This window comes from Grammomys surdaster, unplaced genomic scaffold (genome assembly GCF_004785775.1).
Source record: "Grammomys surdaster isolate TR1022 unplaced genomic scaffold, NIH_TR_1.0 255, whole genome shotgun sequence".
Classification (NCBI taxonomy): Eukaryota; Metazoa; Chordata; class Mammalia; order Rodentia; family Muridae; genus Grammomys; species Grammomys surdaster.
The window spans coordinates 6,883,367-6,903,681 of NW_021604696.1; the positions used below are offsets into that span (position 1 = coordinate 6,883,367).

The 20,315-nt window shown below is 41.0% G+C and overlaps 1 protein-coding gene across 1 annotated transcript in view; it reads right to left on the minus strand.

Annotated features, from left to right (window-relative positions):
• Nucleotides 1–20,315, minus strand: part of Tmem131 (transmembrane protein 131) — a 147,774-nt gene that overhangs the window by 27,199 nt on the left and 100,260 nt on the right. Inside the window, exons 8-19 of the mRNA XM_028775372.1 lie at nucleotides 17,906–17,986; nucleotides 14,473–14,623; nucleotides 14,319–14,375; nucleotides 13,312–13,373; nucleotides 9,561–9,669; nucleotides 8,071–8,179; nucleotides 7,264–7,417; nucleotides 7,010–7,180; nucleotides 5,362–5,472; nucleotides 5,145–5,279; nucleotides 4,644–4,748; nucleotides 2,798–2,884 (exon numbers count right to left, since the gene is read on the minus strand). Coding sequence (XP_028631205.1) covers nucleotides 2,798–2,884; nucleotides 4,644–4,748; nucleotides 5,145–5,279; nucleotides 5,362–5,472; nucleotides 7,010–7,180; nucleotides 7,264–7,417; nucleotides 8,071–8,179; nucleotides 9,561–9,669; nucleotides 13,312–13,373; nucleotides 14,319–14,375; nucleotides 14,473–14,623; nucleotides 17,906–17,986 — 1,332 coding nt within the window. The remainder of the gene's footprint in view (nucleotides 1–2,797; nucleotides 2,885–4,643; nucleotides 4,749–5,144; nucleotides 5,280–5,361; nucleotides 5,473–7,009; nucleotides 7,181–7,263; nucleotides 7,418–8,070; nucleotides 8,180–9,560; nucleotides 9,670–13,311; nucleotides 13,374–14,318; nucleotides 14,376–14,472; nucleotides 14,624–17,905; nucleotides 17,987–20,315) is intronic.

A 20,315-nucleotide genomic window follows, 5' to 3' on the forward strand; every position in this document is an offset into this window, starting at 1 on the left:
AGTGCACTATATGCGTGCCTGGTGCTGCACATGTGTAAAGCGCACTACGTGTGTGCCTAGTGCTGCACATGTGTAAAGTGCACTATATGCGTGCCTGGTGCTGCACATGTGTAAAGCGCACTACGTGTGTGCCTGGTGCCTGCCGAGGCCAGTGTTAGGAACTGGTTACAGATGGCAGTCAGCTGCCATGTGGGTGCTGGGAACTGAACTATACTTTCTGCAGAAGCTGTAACTCCTCTTAACTGCTGAGCTGACTCTCCCGCCCCACAGAATAAACACTTCATCAGTGTTTGTTCTTACCAGGTACCAGCTTCATTTTTCTATAAAGTATCAAATCAGTAAATCTTTAATTTAAAAAAGATTCAAATTATCCTTAAGAAGCACATTACAAGCTTTCTTTACTTTTATAAACTTTCTGATTTAATACAGAATTATGTTTTTTGTACATGTGAGTCCTAGCCACTTAAAAGAATTTTCTTAAATGAGAAATGTGCTTTTCTAATATTTAGTCCCAGAAAACAGATAAATGACATCCCTCTTCCTGGCGAGACCCCGGGTGTGGCCATGAGGCTGGAGGGTGGAGAGTTACAGTGGTGGCTGCATTTCTACAGTTAGCAGAACTCCTGCTGGCCTGTTCTTAGGCCACATGAATATCAAAGATAATAAAATCCCTTTTCTCAAATATTCAACTGTAAGCTTTTTGAAATGTTTTCTGACATACTGCTCCCCAGCAGAAGCGAGGAGACTGGTGTGCTAATGGTGACCGAGGAAGAGAAGGCTCTTATGCATGAGCGATACAGCATGGGTGTAATACACAGCCAGGACACAGTGCAATACAGGAAAGCAAAGGTTTGATTATAGCCCAACTTAAATATGTTAAACTTATTAAAATTTTGTATTGAAAGGGGCACAATCTTGAATTACACATCGGACCTCCACCCCAACAAGATTCCATTTCTACATTCCTACATCTGCGCAATGTATCCTGACTCTTCTTCAAAAAGCCAGCACCTTTGCTATTTCTTCTCTCAAGGCTCAAACTCTGAGGCACAGCTGAGTCCTCTGGCTACCTCTCTCTCACAGTTGCCTCAACGTGTTGACCTCACTGGGACACTCAAGGAGTTGATCCCTGTGAAATAGAAATACCTTTTGCCTATGCCCTCTCTCCACCACCTCCCTCACATACGTCACCTACTAATACCCAGTCACTGGGGATAAAAGGTGTCTCATTCCTTTCCTAGTGAGATCAACCTATAAAAAAACCATCAAACTATAAAGGAATTGTTGCAAGTGTTCTAGAATTACACATGAAACTATTACTGTCTACAGTAGTCAAGAAATATTTGGATTTTTGTATTTCCTCTACTTAACCTAAATATAGACATTTTTATTCTTTAAAATAAAAAAAAACATTATTTACTTGTGTGTGTATGGTGGTGAGCTCATGCACTGGTGTGTAAGGTCAGAGAATAACTCACACGAGTTGCTTCTCTCCTTCCTGCATGTGAGTCCTGGTGAACTCAGGGATCAGGCTTGGTGGCAAGCACCTTTACCTGCAGAGCCACCTACCCCAGATCAACTGAAAACATCTTAATCATATTTAAACTTTAAAAATGACTAAAAAGATACTGATTCCATCTAGAAAGAGATTTTATACTTATGTCACATATATCGTTTTATATGTAAAATCCCACAATTTATTTGTATATTGTATGCATTTATTTATGTGAATACATATTTATTTATATTTCTATGTAGGAAAACATCCAATTCTGCTGGGCTTTGTTGAAATCAAGGAATTCTTCCTATTGAATAAGACCTATGTGGATTTATTTCCTAGCATAAAGACACTTTTTAAGCATCTACAAAATGTTTGGAGATGATTTTCAATTGTCTGTAGATGCCCGCCTAGACAATTTCTTATCAAGCTGAAAAAAATTGATTCTAGCAGTTTTCAGATGGTATAGAGAAACATTGTGATATCAACTTTTTCTGCAGCAAGAGTGCCTGCTTTTATTTTATATGTACGAGTGTTTGCATATATGTATGTGCATCGTATGTGTGCCTAGATTTCACAGAGGCCAGAAGGGGGCACTGAATTCCCTGGAACTGGAGTAACAGACAGCTGTGAATCGTCCTGTCAAGCGGGTGCTGGAGCTCGGCCAGGTCCTGTAGTGCGCGCCCTTATCCGCATAGTCGGCTCTCCAACTCCCAAAGGACTCTTTAAAAAGGGCCCTTGGTCAAAGCCCTGGCCCTCTTGCCCTCTTGGTGCCTGATGCAGCTGCTTCTCTCTCTCTGACAATGGGATGTAGCCTCACAAACTGGTTTTCTAAATTGCTACAACCCAATTAAAAAAAAAATATATATATATATACACACACACACACACACACACACACACACACACGTATATATATATATATTTAAAGGGGGTCATTGTGTTTGTATGTATAAAACTATACAAAGCATGACATTTCTTTGGGTCATTTTTTTCCCCTTTCAAACAGTGGAGGCTTTACTGAAAGCAGGTTTTGTTGAGTTAGGCTGCAAGATGCTTTCTCTCTAAGCCCCTTTTACTTTGTGGGGCAACTTGCATCCTCTGCTTTACACATCAAGGTCCCTGCTTCCATTCTTCATAGGAAATCTTCCTGAGGGAGGGTCTAATTCTCATCCTACTTTACATTCTCTTAAGAACCTGGTGCAGTGCTTCATGTTACAGCAAATGATAAAGCAGGACATGTCTTTCCCATTTGAGCTATAAGCCACAGAAAACAATGAGAAGTGTGAGCTGTCTTACTGGGAAGGATGGGGGGAGAACCATGTGCTTGGGGAAGCAGGTGAGTGAGCCCACGGCGATCACAGCTTTCACAGGGATGGTCAGGATCTATGAGGGAGAGGCAGACCACCATCACGTGAGAAGTCTGGGATGTCTGCTACTGACAATAACTCAAAACCAATATTAAAACCACCCTGGGAGCTTTTTAATCTGCCCAAGGTTTCCTATGAAATGAAAACAATACATTTCCAGTGACTACTCATTTACCTGCTAAAAACAGTCAAAACCAAGGGAGGTATAAAGACAGCTTTTCAAAATACAAGTCCTCTATAGACTAAAAAGGAAAGCTGTATTCCTAAATCATAGCTATAAAAATCCAGGTTTTCGGGCTGGTGAGATGGCTCAGTGGTTAAGAGCACTGACTGCTCTTCTAGAGGTCATGAGTTTAAATCCCAGCAACCACATGGTGGCTCAAAACCATCTGCAATGAGATCTGATGCCCTCATATGGGTGTCTGGAGACAGCTACAGTGTACTTACATATAATAAGTAAATAAAAATAAATAAATAAAGGTGTGTGAGACCACTGTAGGGCTGAGCATGTCAACATTTAAAAAAAAAAAAATCCAGGTTTTCTACAGCTATAGAATTCAGTATTGTTTTGGTAGACAGAGATAGATTTCTACCCAAGTTTTAAAGACAAATTGAACATTCTGGAGTTAGAATTTCAGCTTATTCCTAAGTAGTATTACAAGTATGAATGCAGTGTGTGAAGGAATATTTGTGTTTAGTTTTAAAAACTTTTATTCTTTTACAATTGTATTTATACTTTGACTACCTACCATGCTCATGCCTGGTGCCTGCAGAGAACAGAAGGGGCACTAGATCCTCTGGAACTGGAACTACAGATAAGTTATGGGTCACCTTGTAGGTGCTGGGAATTGAACCTGGGTCTTCTAGAAGAACAGCTAGTGCTCCTAACTGCTGAACCACATCTCCAGCCCCTTGTGTTTAATTTTTATTTTCATTCATTAAAAAACAAAACAAAACAAAAGAAAAAAACTGTCTCAATTCTGAAAGGCACTTACTTCTATATGAATGTTAAGTATGAATTCCTCACTTTTGGAGGTAACTGGATATACTCTAATCATTTATTATTTGAATAGCCAGTTCTGTTTATTTTGCCACTGGATTTGTGTATGCTGAAACCACTCAGGAGGACAAAGATAGCAACTTGTTGAATTTAGAAGTACTCAACCGCTCAAAGATCTGTAAGTGTTAAATTAAAAGTATTTAGGTCTGAGACAGGCAAGCAACTCTAGGCCTGTTAACTCTAGCACTTGGGAAGCTCAAGTAGGAGGCCTGCTAGTTCACAGCTGGTTTAGGCTATGCAGTGAGTTCCAGTCCCTTTATCAAAAAAATCAAACATATAAAATAAGAAAAAAAGATCAGATCTGCAAGAAATACATGCAATCAGGATCTTAGTGAATATAATATACACTCTATACAGAGTACTGCAAAACATGAGTGCAGAGTCAGACCTGAAGCTCAAGAAATCTAGTCGGGACCTGTTATGTGGTGGTCTTCTGTAGGCAGGTTTGTTAACAGTGTGATTCTCAATGTGCTAAGGGTACTTTCCTAAAACTGTGGTTAGTTAGGAAGTATGAGGAGTTTTAGCAGAAAGATGGGAGGTAACGAATACTCAGATTCTGGAATGGGTCAGTATTAAAGGCATGAAAGGGCTACACTGTAAACAAACGTAGCGCTCTGCTTCTGCAAAAACTGAAACTCCCTATCAATGTGCACAGTCATTAACAACAGAAAGTTTCAGAAAACCCCACCGGCACGAACCCCACCGAGGCGCTTACCTCGTAGTCAGTTGTGATCTGTATGGCCCCGTCATGGACCCCTTCTAGCTTCTTGGCAGTAAGCTTGACTCTGAACACTGCAAAGTGTCCTGAAGCCAATGTTACCTGAAGCAGTAAAAATGGTGTCATTCAGGAGCTGTGCAGGTTCAAGGGTCCTACTGAAGTGGGAAGGGGCACTCTGGTGGTAAGCCGTGTCCACACAGACCTGTGTGTAGACCCTGTGTGATAACATCAGATCGGCACACCCGATGCACACAGCCTCACTGCAGACACTCTCCCAACAGTGTGGTGCAGATCCTTCCAATTCCTCCAGGCCCTCATCATCTACCCCATGCCTACCTCAGTAGAGTAGACAGTCTCCATGAGGCCCTTGCAGTGTCTAACAGTCATGGCCACTGCGAAGCACATCACGGGACTTGCTGAGTGGGGCACACAGCACTGCTCTTTCACCGGGGCAGGAAACACCCATTCTAACCCGAAGCAGTAAGAGGGCCCACTAACCGGGGACTGGTCAGGCAAGGAGGACCGCTCCAGTTCTGGAAGGCTTGCGATCACTGTGCTTCTGTTGCCTCTCTCTGTAGCTACGAGTTCTATGGATAAGCCATCTCCTATGATATGCCAACTTTTTATTGCCAGCTTCAAAGAGAAAACACAAAGTGATCTTGCAACACAAACATGAAATCTTCAGTGTAATTGAGAATAAAAACAATTTCTTTACCTCAATTGGATTGCTGTTTATAATTGCAAATAAAATACTACTTGCTTCTGTAGCACTCAGTACTCCAAAGTCTATGAAGCGTTCTTCTATTTTGGGGGGCAATACAAAGTACTAGAGAGATAGAAAAGGGCTGTATTAAACACCAGATCACATGTGTTCAACAATGTTACTGCATAAAGTGACCACTAGGACACACTAAAGTGTCTGTATCTTTTGTCTATATATACACTATATGATATACTGAGAACTTCAGACAAGGACAATCAGAGGAATCAGGGATGGAGAGATCGTTTCCCAGCAGCTACTTCCCTTAAGTACCAGGAGGGGCTAGGGTGCCCCTGACAATCAGGCAGAAGTCTGTGCTCTCAGTAGGCACAGACTGCAAATAATAATTAGTTCCTTGGCTGGACTGAGCCCTTAAGCTATACAAACCTAGTTGATGTAAGTTCTGGTCATGTCACACCTCTCTCTCACCTGACAGGTTTCTCACTTACTCAATGCCTTTCATTGGCCATAGTCACCAAAACTTTGTCTGCAATTTCCCCACTGGTTTGTTTCCTGTGCCATGAAGACCTCTGCACCTTCCTTCTGTGTTATGTCTATTTTACTTGCCCAAGTATGTATCTCTGCCATCCAGCCTTCTTCTTCTCTGGTTCTTTGCTTTTTCCTGGTGTTCTCCAACTTTAACCAATCAAGGTCACCACTGTGCTTCCTAATAGTGCCCCTGCCCCATTGCTCCCCATCTATCTTTGCTATAGATTCTCTGTCATTACAATTCAAAAGTAAACCAAGAGAACACGATGTGGAAAAAGCTCTGGGTAGAGACTGTAATTAAATAAGTTAAATATAGCATGGGGGTGGGGGAGGGACTGAAGGGAGAAATTCCAGAAGTAAGTAATTCCTAAGTTTTCAGTGGTTTGCTCCTGTGAGCAGCAGCAAAGCCTGTGCTGTCACAGTGTGAATCAGTCCTTCCTCCTGTGAATCCAATCCTATATATGCGACCCACTCCATCAACCCTGTAGGTCTCAGGAGGAAACTGAGGTAGCAACACAGTGCCTGTGTTCAACCAACCCTTCTCATGCTTTATAAATCTCCCAAGGAGCAAGGGCAGTGACTCCAGGGAGTTACACATGCCAAAGAAGAGCTTTGAGTGCTTTCCTTAAGGCAAGACGTAAGAGTAACAGTTTAACTGCAGTGCTGTGTTACATACTAAACTGTGTTCCACTTACTACTATCTATTCTAATTTCTAAATTAGAACAAGACACAGTATGGGCAGTCAGCCTTCCCAATCTGTAGGTTCCACATTCATGGACTTCCACTGTTTGTCTACGAATACTACAGCATTCTCCATAAGGCTGAGTAATGGTAGATATGGAATCTGTAGTAGATTCCAAGATCAATTCCCATTGGACACTGAAGGATAGTAACCCTTAGTTTTAGAATTCTCTGAGGATCCTCAAAGGAATCCTTTGTGTGTACATGTGTGACAGTGTGAGCGTGAGTGTGTGTGTGTATGTGTGTATACGTATTTCTGTATCCTGAAAACACTTACTGGGAAGGAATCAGTTCAATGTGTAAAGCACAAGGTGTAGCCCAATTGCCTGACAATATCCAAAAGCAAGGGTAGGACCTTGACGACATACTTACATCTAAAAAACCTGTGTATACCCGCACAGGTAAATGAAACTTAGAGGCATTGGTAACCAGTAAGATGTTGTTGTCTATGTGCATGGAGGAGGTGGATGGCATAAAAAACAGGGTAAAAATATATCCCGACTCATTAGGAAGAATTAGAACTGGCTTGCTGAAGTTGTGCACCTGGGAATGAAGCAGAGAAAAAGCAGGGTTAGTGTGCCCGGATGCTAGAGCAGCAGAACGCCAAGCCTGTGGGCTCAATGTACCTGAAACATTGTTCTGGCTTCCTCTGGTAACAACACATCATGAATGAGGATCGCAAAACTGAAAGTGTTAGTCAGGTAAATCGGCCTCTCCACTGGGTCTGCGGGACTGTCCTGGATGTGAAACAGTGTGGCAGCGTGATCGAACCCCAAGTAACTAAGGGAAGAAAACAAAGCAGGATGAATCCTCCTCATCTCCGTGTGCTAATTTAGGGCCAAGCTCAGTCAGTATACATTTAGCATTAAGGACCACAGCACGGAATTAGAGCTATAGCGTTTAATGGTTAATGTTTACAATTTTGTTTACCACATGACTTAACATTCAGCTCATGAAATACTGAAATGAAATGGAGCGAACGGTTCCCTGCTGCATGATACGAAATCACACTGACGGGCTTGGGAGCACAGCAGTGGGAAGTCTAACGCTGCTGAGGTCACTGCAAGCATGGCCACGGCAGGCACCTACAGGCTGTGTGTCAATGCACCACTAGGAGTTTAAGAAGAAATAGAAGACTGCCTCAAGTCACCGAGGGACAGTCTGACATACCCCAAACAGAATGACACAGTGAAAAAATGATTTAAATATTTAAAAAAACAAATTGATTTCTAAATTATTAAATCTAACACGAACCATAATATTCCAATTTCTTTTTCCACCTTAGAAATCAGAAATAAATAGGACACAGAGAGATTTCCTTTACAGTTGTGGTTGTCCTTTTCACAATAATCCATCAGGTTAGGTGAACTTTTATCAATCAGCAAAAAATTACAAACAAAAAGTTACAAAGCTTCTTTTAAGACAAAACTCACCCATCTAGAACTTCTGCTTGGTAGGGGATTTCGAGTTTAGAATAACTCTTTTCCTTGGCTTTAACAGTTATTTTCCCAGAAAATTGAGATGGCTTTTTTGCTCTTGAAGCTGCAAGGAAGCATTAAAAAAAAAAATCACCTATTTATTTGTGTGTGTGTGTGTGTGGTATTTTTTAAACTTAAAAATAACTTAAAATGACTTATTGTGTGTGAGGGTGGGTCAGCTGTCCCGGCACACATGGGGACAAACTGCAGGAGTGTCATCTCTTTCCTCCATGTGCTTCTTTCAGGGACTGAACACAAGCTGTCTGGCATGAAAGCAGCAAGGCCAGCACTCGGAGCCATGTAGCCAGCCTCTTACTTTTTACTGCTTATAAGTCTGAGTGACTTGGTGCAAACTGAAGGTTTTGTTATATTTTTAAAAAAGAAAGCTTTTACACTGGCAAACAGTATACTTGCAAACACCATTCAGACTTTACATAAAAAGCAGGTTATCTTCCCTGTATCGAGACAAGCAGGCTTGGTACCAGCAAGTGAGCACAAGTCATTTCTCCACAGCTTGAGGTGCTTGTGTTACTCAGGACAGCAAGGTTCCTTAACCTCAGTCAGGTGAATGTGTGAGGACTCTGCAGACGCTCTTGCAAACACTGCTGAGCCTGGCAGGCTGCTGCCCCCTCCCCACCTCCCTCGTCTGATGAGCGTGGCTGTAAGATGTGGGCTCTGGCAGATGTGGTTGCTGGAGCGCCAGGCTAGGCTTTATCGCTCCCTACTTAGATAAGACAGGTGCACTAGATGAAATGGGCGTGTCAGGGTATCAAGACTACAGAAAAGACAGGCCCTCCTCCAAGTTTCAATTCTTATTTAAAAAATATCTAGTTAAGCAGCTGTTATGTCATAATTTAAAATTTGCAATAACAAATTCAATAAATTTCTCTTAAAACAAGTGATAATGGAATGAGAGACTGTAAAAAACGATGACTTCTAAGCTGATGGTGAGGCTGGGTATACTTCAAATGATACAAACTATCTGTCTGAAATAGTAGCTAATTTGACAATACATAAAGGCTCTTATTTTAGCTTAGACAGGACTGTCTGCTTTGCTTAAAAAGTCAATATATAAAAACGTTAAGAATATTTTTGCCTGTGAACCAAAATGTGCTTCTGAAAGTTAAATATATTATCACTTAATTAAAACAACCAATGACTTCATAATTAAGGTAAATTATGACAGCTGTGACTACTTACCCACATTACAGAAAATTCCAATCCTAATATATCTGCTAATGTTTCTTGATTGTAAATACTAATTTAGGTTTATGAAGTTATAATACTTTATGAATTACTAAAATAAGTTAATGATGAATTTTTATAGTGGAAAATCAATTGAGGCAGTAGTGTTAAAATAATCTGGATTTCTATATTAACTCATCAATAGATGCTTTCTAGTTTATCAAAATAATAACCACTCTAGGAAAAAAATGAATATTTACCATCAAAACTAATGCTTGCAACCTTTGTATATTTACTTTCAGAAGCTTTTAATGTAACTGGTTTAAAATGTACCGTTATAGCGTCATTTTGTGGTGTTGGTCGAACACTCTGCAAACAAACAAAAACAAAACCAAAAAACATCTGTTATTTTAGTCTAGTAGTTTATCTAGAAAGTAAAGCATACTTGAAATTAAGGCACAGTGTCTATCGTAGCTGTAAATGAAATGAGACAAGCGTAAAACTTGACTTTCACAAGATTACCGTATGAAACAAAGTGATGGCAAAGTGTGAGATTACTAAGTATGAAACCTCAGGACAAACTCACACATGGAAAACCCAGAGGTCTTCTACTCTACACGGATGCCTACTATGTAAGACAAGGGGACATGAAAACATCTCAAGACCCATCTGTCGTGAAGAAACCCACACACAAAGGTGGATGAGTACACCTCAGGGCACTATGACCCCATGTGGCCTCTGTATGTTTCTCCATGGCCTGGAAGTGTAAGCAAGGTCCACTGTCAAAGGCCAAGGCTGTACAGCAGTGTGCACTGGGGACTGAGGCCAGCTACAGAGGCACTTAACTTGGAAGTGAGACTTGGATGCTTACAACTTAGGAAATCAGGTCTATCCTCACAAACTTAAAGTTAAAACAAAACAAAACAAAACAAACAAACAAAAAATCCCAGTAAATGGTATACTTTTAGTGTATATTTAAGAATGAACACATTATAAGGTCTAGTTATTTTTTTATTTTCCTCAATGATACCAATCATTTGAACTGAAAGAATTAAAAGAGACCAATTCCACCCACACTGTTCTGATAAAGAAGGCCTCAGAGTATAATGTTATGTCTCAACAGTTAGGCACTGAGAGAACTGAAGCCAGGCTTCCTGACTTGGCACAGGGCCACTTGACTGACATCCTGGTATACAAAAGTGTCTTCATGGAATCACAGTATTGCACAGTAACCCTAATTCTAAGTATTTATCAAGTTATTGGGACTGTATAAACTTGATGTCAAAGCCTATTATTTTCCACAGAAGACAACCTTCTATGTATGAAGTTCATGCTTGCTCACATGGCTGGCAAGGCACTAGATTCTCCCCCAATTCTAGGTAGACCCTTATAAAGGAGAATTCTACCCAGTCTGAACATCGAATGTGAATCCCCTGAAGACACAATAAATGTGAGAATAATATGAAAAAAGACACTGGCCCTGCGGCTTGGTATTTGCTATGGCAGGGAACTAAGAAGATTATAGTAACTCCAGGGCCTGCCAGGGCAGCTCACTCTCCTATGCACTGTCATTAGCCCTGGGCGGCCGGCTAGCAAGTCCTTACAGGCCTGGGTGCCGGCCCTAAGGACGGCTCTCGCAGATGCACATGTTGGAATTCTTAAGCCTTGGCTTTGGCTGCCTGCTCTTAGATTTTCTTTCTCATTTGCCTCATGGTGCCCTGAAGACTGGGGCTGGGAACTAGATGATCTGCTCATAGCAATATCTTACTTATCAATAAGCTTACTGTTATTAGCAACCGTTTAAAATACAGCTCTCTTCATTCCCTCAAGGATATGTATATATTTTTGAGAGTAAACAAAGAACTTCTAGAGCTGTAGCTAAGCTACAAATGGAACAAAGTTTTGTTTGCTTTTATTACACTATTTTACCACATTAGCAAGGGAAAGCAGTGGGGTACACATGGCAGTCTAGCAGGGGTGCAGCAGGAGCTTGAGCACCTGCCCACACACTCAGGTCCACTTTCCCCACATGTAAGAACATCCCAGGAGACAAAGTAGATATTTTCTAGGGTATTATCTGTCTGCGGAGTTCAGTGACTGTATCTATTTGCTAGAGAGCTGGCCTTGCAAGCGGAGGCCTCGGAGGCTTCCACGGCACAGCTACCGTCTTCACTGGCTACTGTGTGTGAGACAGCAACAATGGAAGCACAGCCATGTGTCCGAACACGCTCACATGCTGCAGCAGCTTGTGAGGGACCACTGTGGCATTTTCTGTGTAGTAGCAAGTCTGTGCAAAGTCATACCAGAAAGAGTAAGTCATATTTTTTTGCTGAGATACAGTTGTTGTAAGCAGGAATATCTTAAAATACATGTTGAAAACAATGGTTCTGCCTTCAAATGCAGTACTTTAAGCATTTCCAAATGAGAGAAAAAAATGTATACTCAGTTATCATCTCAAAACTGCACTAATAGTAAACAAATGTACAGTTGGTGAGTCACTTTACACAAGTAGTCTGAACTGTGCACTCATTAAAAACAAACCTGAATCATTGGGTAAAACTCATTTGCTTAGCGAAATAACAAAGCAAGGCAAAACAAACAAACAAAAAAAAACCACAATAAAATATTTTAAGTTCATTCTGGTAACTTAACATGAAAAATAGTACAAAATCATTACCTTGTAATGAAGTTATTTATACTAGCCATTTTAGTATTAGTTACTAACTACTGCTTATTCAAAGGTTATTAAGAAGTGGGGAAATATGGCAAGATTCCCAGGAAAGGCAGCTTGCATCGATTCTTCATACATTTTTAGTCTTTTCCCATGATATGCAGGTACTACCGCTCAGTAATTTAAGTCAGGTGTGTTGGTGCATGCCTTTAATCCCAGCACTTGGGAGGCTAAGGTGGGATCTCTGTGAGTTCAAAACCACCTGGTCTACACAGCAAGTTATAGGTCAGCCAGAGCTATATAGTGAGATCCTGTTTTTGCTTTTGCTTTTTTTTTTTTTTAAAAAAGGTTCCAAGATACATTGAGCAGTCATAGACTCATGTCAACAAGCAAGGGAAAACCCTGTTAGTACATAGCAACTGGATACTTTGTGCACAAATTCACTAGAGCATTATCAAACTGATACAAACGGTTCCTACTCATCAACTACCTCAGAAAGCTCATGCAAACCTTCCTTTGAAGACATCTGAGGCACATGGGTGTTCATGATGTCAGGAAGGCTGTTTTCTCAGAGCTACATAGTAGACAGGGGGGCCTGACCTCGGGCTTTCTGTGCACGGCCAGTGGAAGAACACCTGGAGCTCCCCACACTGTTATCACGTGTTTGGAAGGACCACAGTGTTTAAAAAGACAATCAGCTCTTAGAAGAGAAATGAACAAAACACATGACATTCAGCATGGCCTAACTAGAGGAAAGACTTCTCTAAAGACATGCCAGGCTCTAATCTTGTTGTACTATGAAATGCTGAAATAAACAGAAAGCAAAACAAAGCAAACTAAAGCTCAGTTTTCAGTGAATTTAAGAGAGAAGTTTATGCCCCTATGACTTAATCTCTCCGACTTAGCACCATGACAGCACTGGCACCTGGTCTCTCTTATCTTCTACGCTTGTGCCAAAAGCATAGCTACTGTAGCTACTGTAGTAGCTACAGTGTTTGACTACAACGTGTAAGTCAGCTAACTCTTTTCTTACTGCACTTAGATGGACCCAAAGAAGCCTGGGTTCAAAGTGAGCTCAGTGGTAAAGGGGACTTGAGAGTCTGACTCATAGGTCCAACTTCAGGACGAAGTCTAGTGCACAGCTGATGTTTACACAATTATTAAATGAATGAATAAAAGGATGAATGAAGACCAGGAGTCTTACATCCCACATACAAGAGTCTACAGACTACCACAATACGAGCACGGACTTAACCCTGCTGTTAAATCACACAAACGTGCACACAGTGTGTGTGTGTGTGTGTGTGTGTACACACACACACGCATATTCAAAAACTTACTGTTATTGGTACATCCTTTGTTCCTGAATTTAGTAAATGAAGATTTAAAACCTTTGGTAGATCTGTTGAAATGGAAGAAAAGAAGTGGTTCTTTAGCAGGTGTGTATCACAGCAAATGAGAACCTTGACTTCATCAGATACCATGCAAAATTAGCATATTAAAAGCAAATCAAATTTAAAAAATATGGCCTTTAATCCTGGACAGGTAAGTCTTAATTACAAATTATTCAAATCAATCTCAAATTTTGTACTGTTTTCTTAAAAGTAATAAGCCTAGCTTGGTTATTTATAATTTTATAATTAGAATTCTTTCTTTAGCCACTTAGGACAAATAAAATTATGCCAATATAATGCAACTGAATAATTCATGTCTTTAAAAAAATCCAGAATTAAGTCTTTAACTTCCTTTATTTTACTACTGAAAAAAATATTTGTCACACTTGAATGTGTGAGGAATTGTATTAAGAAACTATTTTTTGCCTCAGTTTTCTACCTGAAGACTCAAGTTATCTCAACCTCTTTTCCTCACCTGGGAGGAAGGTTTCTCAAAAACGAGTTCTACAAAATCACATGACCCACTGAGAACTAACTTTCAAAGCTGAATTACAAGTAGCGCCATCAGAACTGAATCCCAATTGGATTATTTTAGCCTCGTGGTGGTCTGAATGAGAATGGCTCCCACAGGCTCACACATGTGAATGCCCCTAGAGGTGGAGGTCCAACTGTTCTGAGAAGGAGCAGAAGGTGTGGCCTTGTTGGGGTGGGCTCTCTCTACCTCCAACTTGCAGATAACACGTATGCTCCTGGCTACTACTCAGGTACCATGTCTCTCTGCCTGCTGCCATGCTCCCCATGGCGATGTCCATGGGTTAACTTTTAGAATCCTAAGCCACTCCCACTGCCTCCAAATGAAATGCTTTCTTTTATAAGTTGCCTTGGCCATGGTGTCTCTTCACAGCAACAAAAAAGTAACTAAGTCAGACCCATAAAGGCTTTTGTTACTTTACCTTGTGTTCGAAGTGTTCCAAAATCTAACATTTCAGTTGAGGAATAGATTCCAGGAGCTGGGAAAAAACAACAGAGCACAATGATCACTCTGTGAGCCAGGACAGGGTGTGCTGAGAACAGAACGAGCCTGTACTCACTCAGCCCTCCACTGACCTGTTGTAACTTCAACCTCAACTGGGAGAATGATGAACTCGGTGCTGTCTGACGCATTCGTCTTTATCCTTATGAAGGCTGTGTGATTATCTGCTTCTCTGGAGGAAAAGCTGGCTCTCATCACTCCCTTGGTCTCATAAGGAGGGATTTCCTGCAAGTAAACAGACTATAATGTAGCAAGTGCCTGGAATGCTGTACCATTACCTTGTCTAGTCACTTAGGTGACGCAGACTGAAGGTGCACTGTTATTTTATACACCTATCGAGAAAAAAATCGTACATTACCAATTACACATATGCTTCACTGCCTGTAGCACATAAAACCTCCAGTCTTAGAGAATGTTACAATACAAGAAAATGAGCTTTTCAGAAAGAGTGATGTATGTTGTGTTAAGACAAGAAAATCAAGCCAATGGTCTGAAAACAACTATAAGGCACAAAAACCTCTTAAAAGCCTAACTAGCCTAGAAAATCAGTTGGGTTTTTTGTTTGTTTGTTTGTTTTGTTTTTGTAACATGTTAGTTGTGTATTCAGTCCTGAAATTATCCAATGGAAATGTCCCTATCAGAATTTTTCAGACGTGCATAGTGTTCTCCAGATGATAACCAGGTTGGCTTTGGACTCTGCTTTCTTCCATTTAAAACCTAACACTTCGCCTAGTTCAGCCAAGTAAATGTCTTGGCACACATACATGCGCATGCACACTCACCCCCATAAACTTTCAGTCTTCTAAATGAAAAAATCCATACACACACTACACTAGAAGGAACTCACTGGAACACAATGGGGGGTGGGAGAGGATGTAAATTCTTTTCCAGGTTTTAGAACTTATTTGGTTGTCTGGAAATCACTGGAATTTTCTTGCAAACCACTTCTAGTTTATTTTAGGAAAACCTCATGTTCTAGAACTTAGTGTTCTTCATCTACCCCTACTTTTTAAACTCTGTAGACTCAAAATAGAAAACAGGTAAGTGGAAACCTCCTGGGGAAAACCCAGATGTGTTTTTCAACTCTAGGAAGCAGTCTTAGTCCCTGGGACATTCTGATGTATAGTGAAGTGTGCAGGGTGACATCAGGCAGAAGAGACAGAAATGGTGGAGCTGGGCAACAAGATGCCTACAGACAGCAAAAGTTCTGGTCCTGTTTTCACAGCCTGCAACCTCATGGAAAGCCCTGGCCCTAGCTCTCCTGATAAAACCTATACATCAACCATGGGACCTGAGCAGTTGGGTATGGGGTAACCACAGGAGTTGCAGTTGTGCCTCGAGAGCTGCATCTCCTGATGGTTTGAGAGACTGTTCGTGGTTAAACTCCCTCCTGGCTGAAGATAAAGTTCTCACTACATAGGAAACCTAAGGTGCAGAACACTTTCCTACACACTAGCGAAGGTCTGCACCCTCAAAAGATCCTGCTTCTGGTACAAAGTCGTTTTTATTGTAGTTGGCCTCCAGCCCCTTTCAAGGGCCGTTCTAAAGGATCATGGGAAGAATTATCTATGGTGCAGGAAAATTTAATCTAAATGTGCTATGATTTGGGAGGAGAAAGGATCATTTTTATCTCACGTATATGCCACATACTTCGTAAATATTCACAAAACTTGCTTAAAACCCACAACTCAACTGGGCTGCTACCTCTACTGTGGGAACAGCCCTCTCCAATCTGCCTTTGCTCAGTAAACCTCTGCTTAAACTGCCCAGTGTCTCAGACCAAATTCCTGGTGAAGTCAAAGACACAGCCTCCCCCACCACTAGGATGAGGACCAGACAGTCCCCTCATCCAAGGAACCATTACTGGTTATTATTTTGCAGCCACTTGGGGTATCAGAAGGTCGCGGTGATCTCTGCCAGGTTCATTACAGTTGCCGCTGTTTACACGCCTAAGTCCTTGTCTGTTCACTTACACACTTTCTAGGGACTGCCTATCAGTTTCACAAGGAAAACAATCTATGACGGGGAAGCTTGATCAAAGCCATATGAATCACACTCCCCAGTTGTAAATGCACAGTGAGTCAATAGCCTGTGAAATAGAAAATTGAGCAAAACATTGTACTTGTATCAAAGTTTCAAAGTTGGAGGTAAACATCTTATGCAGCAGATTTCTATAAATGTATGTAACATAAAGCATCTGATGTGAGGTGACTTGTGTAAACTTCTCATGCAGTGGATTTCTATAAATGTATATAACAGGAAGCATCTGATGTAAGGTGACTTCTTTAGAGCCCAGCAGGAATTATGGAGCCTGGAGTCCATGTTCTGAAGTAAGCTGTGCTTCTCAGTGCCTCATTGTGTGTGTGAGCATGTCTGTGTGTGTGCACATGAGTGCACATACCCACTGAGCTTCAGATCTCGGGAGCTGATGCTGCCAGTGGTGGTGAGCTACCTCTTGTGGGTGCTGAGACCTGACCTTGGGCCCTCTGGATGAACAGTGTATGCTCCTAACTGCTGAGTGAGCTCTCGAGTCCAACAGCTCATTCTCAGAGCATATTTCTAGACTACACATTTCTAGTTCCACTTTTGAAAATAAATACTAGATGAAAAGATTCTTGAAGGGTTCTTTTAGCAAGGAATACAGAATGAGCTTTATTTCTTTTAAAATCAAATCACACAATACACCTTTTCTTTTTTTTATTTTAAGCCCTATTGAATCTAAGGGTGAACCAAAATGTTCTAATAACACTACCAAGTTTAAGAAATTATGGTTAGCAAGCCATTTCAAAATGACTTGTTTATTGTTGGGCTTATATGATAAAGATTCATACTTTGTATGTGTGTGTGTGTGTGTGTGTGTGTGTGTGTACACATATGTGTCAAGCTTGCCTGGTATATAGGAGGCCAGAAGAGGACACTGGATTCCCTGGAAGCAGAGTTAAGGGTGGTTGAGAGCCACTGTGTGGGTGCTGGGAACTGAACCCTAGCTAGAGAGCCAGTGCTCCTAACTGCTGAGCCATCTCTCTAGTCACTCCTCCCTCCTGTCCCACAGCCTAAAATAGTTTTTAATGTGTATTTTCCATAAACAAAAATTTTGGGCACATTTTCTGAAAGTGTTCTATTTCAAACAGTAAATAGATGAACAAGATTAGCTTTTATGTAAAAGTGCCATCCCTTTTGCATACTGAAAGGAATCTGAAAAGGAAGTTAGATCGATTTTCCCTTTATGTTAAATCAATATTACTATATACCTACAACTAATCTGTTTCTTTTCATTCTGTAAACTATTTCCTGTTTATGCTGTTTTAATTTATTATGTTCATAATCCATTCTTCATGTTGCATATCAAAAGATCAGCATGTTGGTTTGAATGCCCTCCTCCATAGATTCCCAGAACTTTGTCATAATGCATGTAATGAATGGTAGGAAAAAATCTTCCGTGAACCACTTAAAAGGAGAAAATGCTGGACTTCACACAAGCACAGAGCAAGCCCTGCTTCCACTCACCCACAGTTTCCTGGTGCCTCCCTGTTGACCGGTTGGGAGCTCTAGGTGAAGGTCACCTCCACTCGAGTACATCTCTACGACCTAGGTAAAGCACACACCACAGTTACGACCACTCTCATCACGAGCAGTTTGCGGAAGCGAGGACGCCAGCACTCTCACTTCTTATTAGACGCATACAGAAGCAGATAGACGTAGGGCAAGCACCAGCTCGATCGCATGTTTTAAGCAGCAGGGTTTTAGACTGAATCAAGGACACTCTGAAAGTAAACTTGGAAGCAGCATAGTTTCAGGAAGCAACAGAACACCTTTTTTTAAAAAAAATAAAAATACATATAAATGATGAAGCTTTAGAAATATAAGTTTAAGGCTGGGTGCAGTGTCACACGCCTGTCTTCTCAACTCTTGGGAGGCTGAGGCAATCTTGAATTCAAGGCCATCAGCAGCTGCACAATCTGAAGCCATCTTAGGCTATATGAGACCATTTCAGAAAAACAAAAAATTTATACATACATATAAATTGTATATATAGCTAGATCTAGTGGTGGATCCAATAACTATCATAACAGTGACATGAGAAGATAAACACTCTGAGATAAATGTACACTTCTAATAAAGATCAAAACACCGGTTTCTGAGCTGAGAGTGTATATGCCTAGCATGTATAAAGCATTGGGTTTAAACCCAGCACACACACCAAAACAGGTTTCTATGGGAGGGCTAGAGAGAGGCTGGCTAATATGTAACCAATTCTGCAAGGCTGGACAGGAGAAAAGTCTCATGGCATGGAAGAAACTACAGTTGACAACAGTTAGTTGGCTATTTCAAAGATCCTAGAGGATTTTGAGTGTTTTTAATGCACAAGAGTAGGAAGTGATAGATAGGCCAACTGCCCAGGACTCATTTTCTCCTGTAGACATGTACTGAAATGTCAGAGTGTTCTATAAATATGTGCAGTTACTATGTTTCAGTTAAAACAGAAATACAAAGATATCTGGTTTCAAGGTTTGTGCCTACAATGTTTTCTGAAATGAATATCCCTGGTGTGCAATAAATGGTAGGTATTTATACCATATAACTTGGGAATTGCTGGCCTTTGTACACAGGCATGAGGCCATCGCTGCAATTTAGATATTAAATATAGCCAGTGCTGCAAAATTTTCCTTACATCCTTTGGAGCTTATCTGTCTCCCTTGGCCTCCTCTTCCCAGGCAAATCCACTCTTAGTGCAGAATCTTTGTGTTTTATAGACTTTCTCCTGTGTGTGGTGCATGCATGAAGAGGCCAGAGCAGAACACTGAGCATTTTCCTGTGTTGCTATATTGCCATGAGATGGTCTCTCACTGAGCTGGAAGCTTGCCACTCTTTCAGATTTGGCTGGCTTAGTGAGCTGTTGGAACTGGCTTGACCTTATGTCCCCAGTAATGGGATTACAGGTAAAGTTCCACCATGCTAAAGTCTTTCAGTGGGTGCTGAGGTTTAGAACTCAGGACCTCATGTTGGAAGAACAAGCATTCTTATCCACAGAGTTACCTCCCCAGCCCCTCTTCTAGAGTTTTCTACAACAGAGTAAATAGTATGTACTTTTATGTCTAGCCTGTTTTGTTCTTTCCTTTCAATGTAACTACCTTGAGATTCACCATATTATATTAATAGTTCACTCTTTTCTATCTTTATGGTTGGATCACTTTGCTTTGTTTTGTTTCTTCATTTGCAACACGGCCTTGCTATAGGTGGTTTGAACTCATAATCCTTTTGCTCTTCCTTTCCAAGTATTGAGATTAGAAGTGTGTGCCAACTTGCCTGGTTTTACATCAGTTTTTTATACATTCACACACTGATGGATACCTAGGCCGTCACCAGTGTTTCACCAGTGTTGGGTGACATGAAGCTGCAATAGGTACTGACTGAGGACACTTGGTATGGGCACCTGTCTTCTTTTCTTTTAGGTAAATATTAAAGAAGAGAGTGGGTAAGATGGTGGGAAACTTTCCTTTAATAGCAGAGAACTTCAGTGCTTACAAAGAACAGATATAATGTATTCACTTTAGTAAATTTGAGGCGAAGTAGGGGAACGTTGTTACTTGTTTTATCACTAAGTCTCCCAGGAAGGAATAAGAGCAAACAATAAGACACACAAAACTCCAAGATAAGCTAAAAGGTTCTCTGCTTGCTTGCTTCTCCTTGTGTCTGCTGTGTAGGCCACACACTCTGCAGGTTCCTGAGCTATGGTTTTGCTGAGTATTGTGACCCACCATTTGGCACAACTGGGCAGCTAAGCAGGAGAATGGTTGCCTAGTAAGTTTGAGACCTGCATGAACGACTCCCCCAACCACTACCACCTTTAGCAAACAAACAAGGAATAACTAGGAAAGGTGTAGAGAAATTAAATTCTAAGTGAAAATAACTAGGT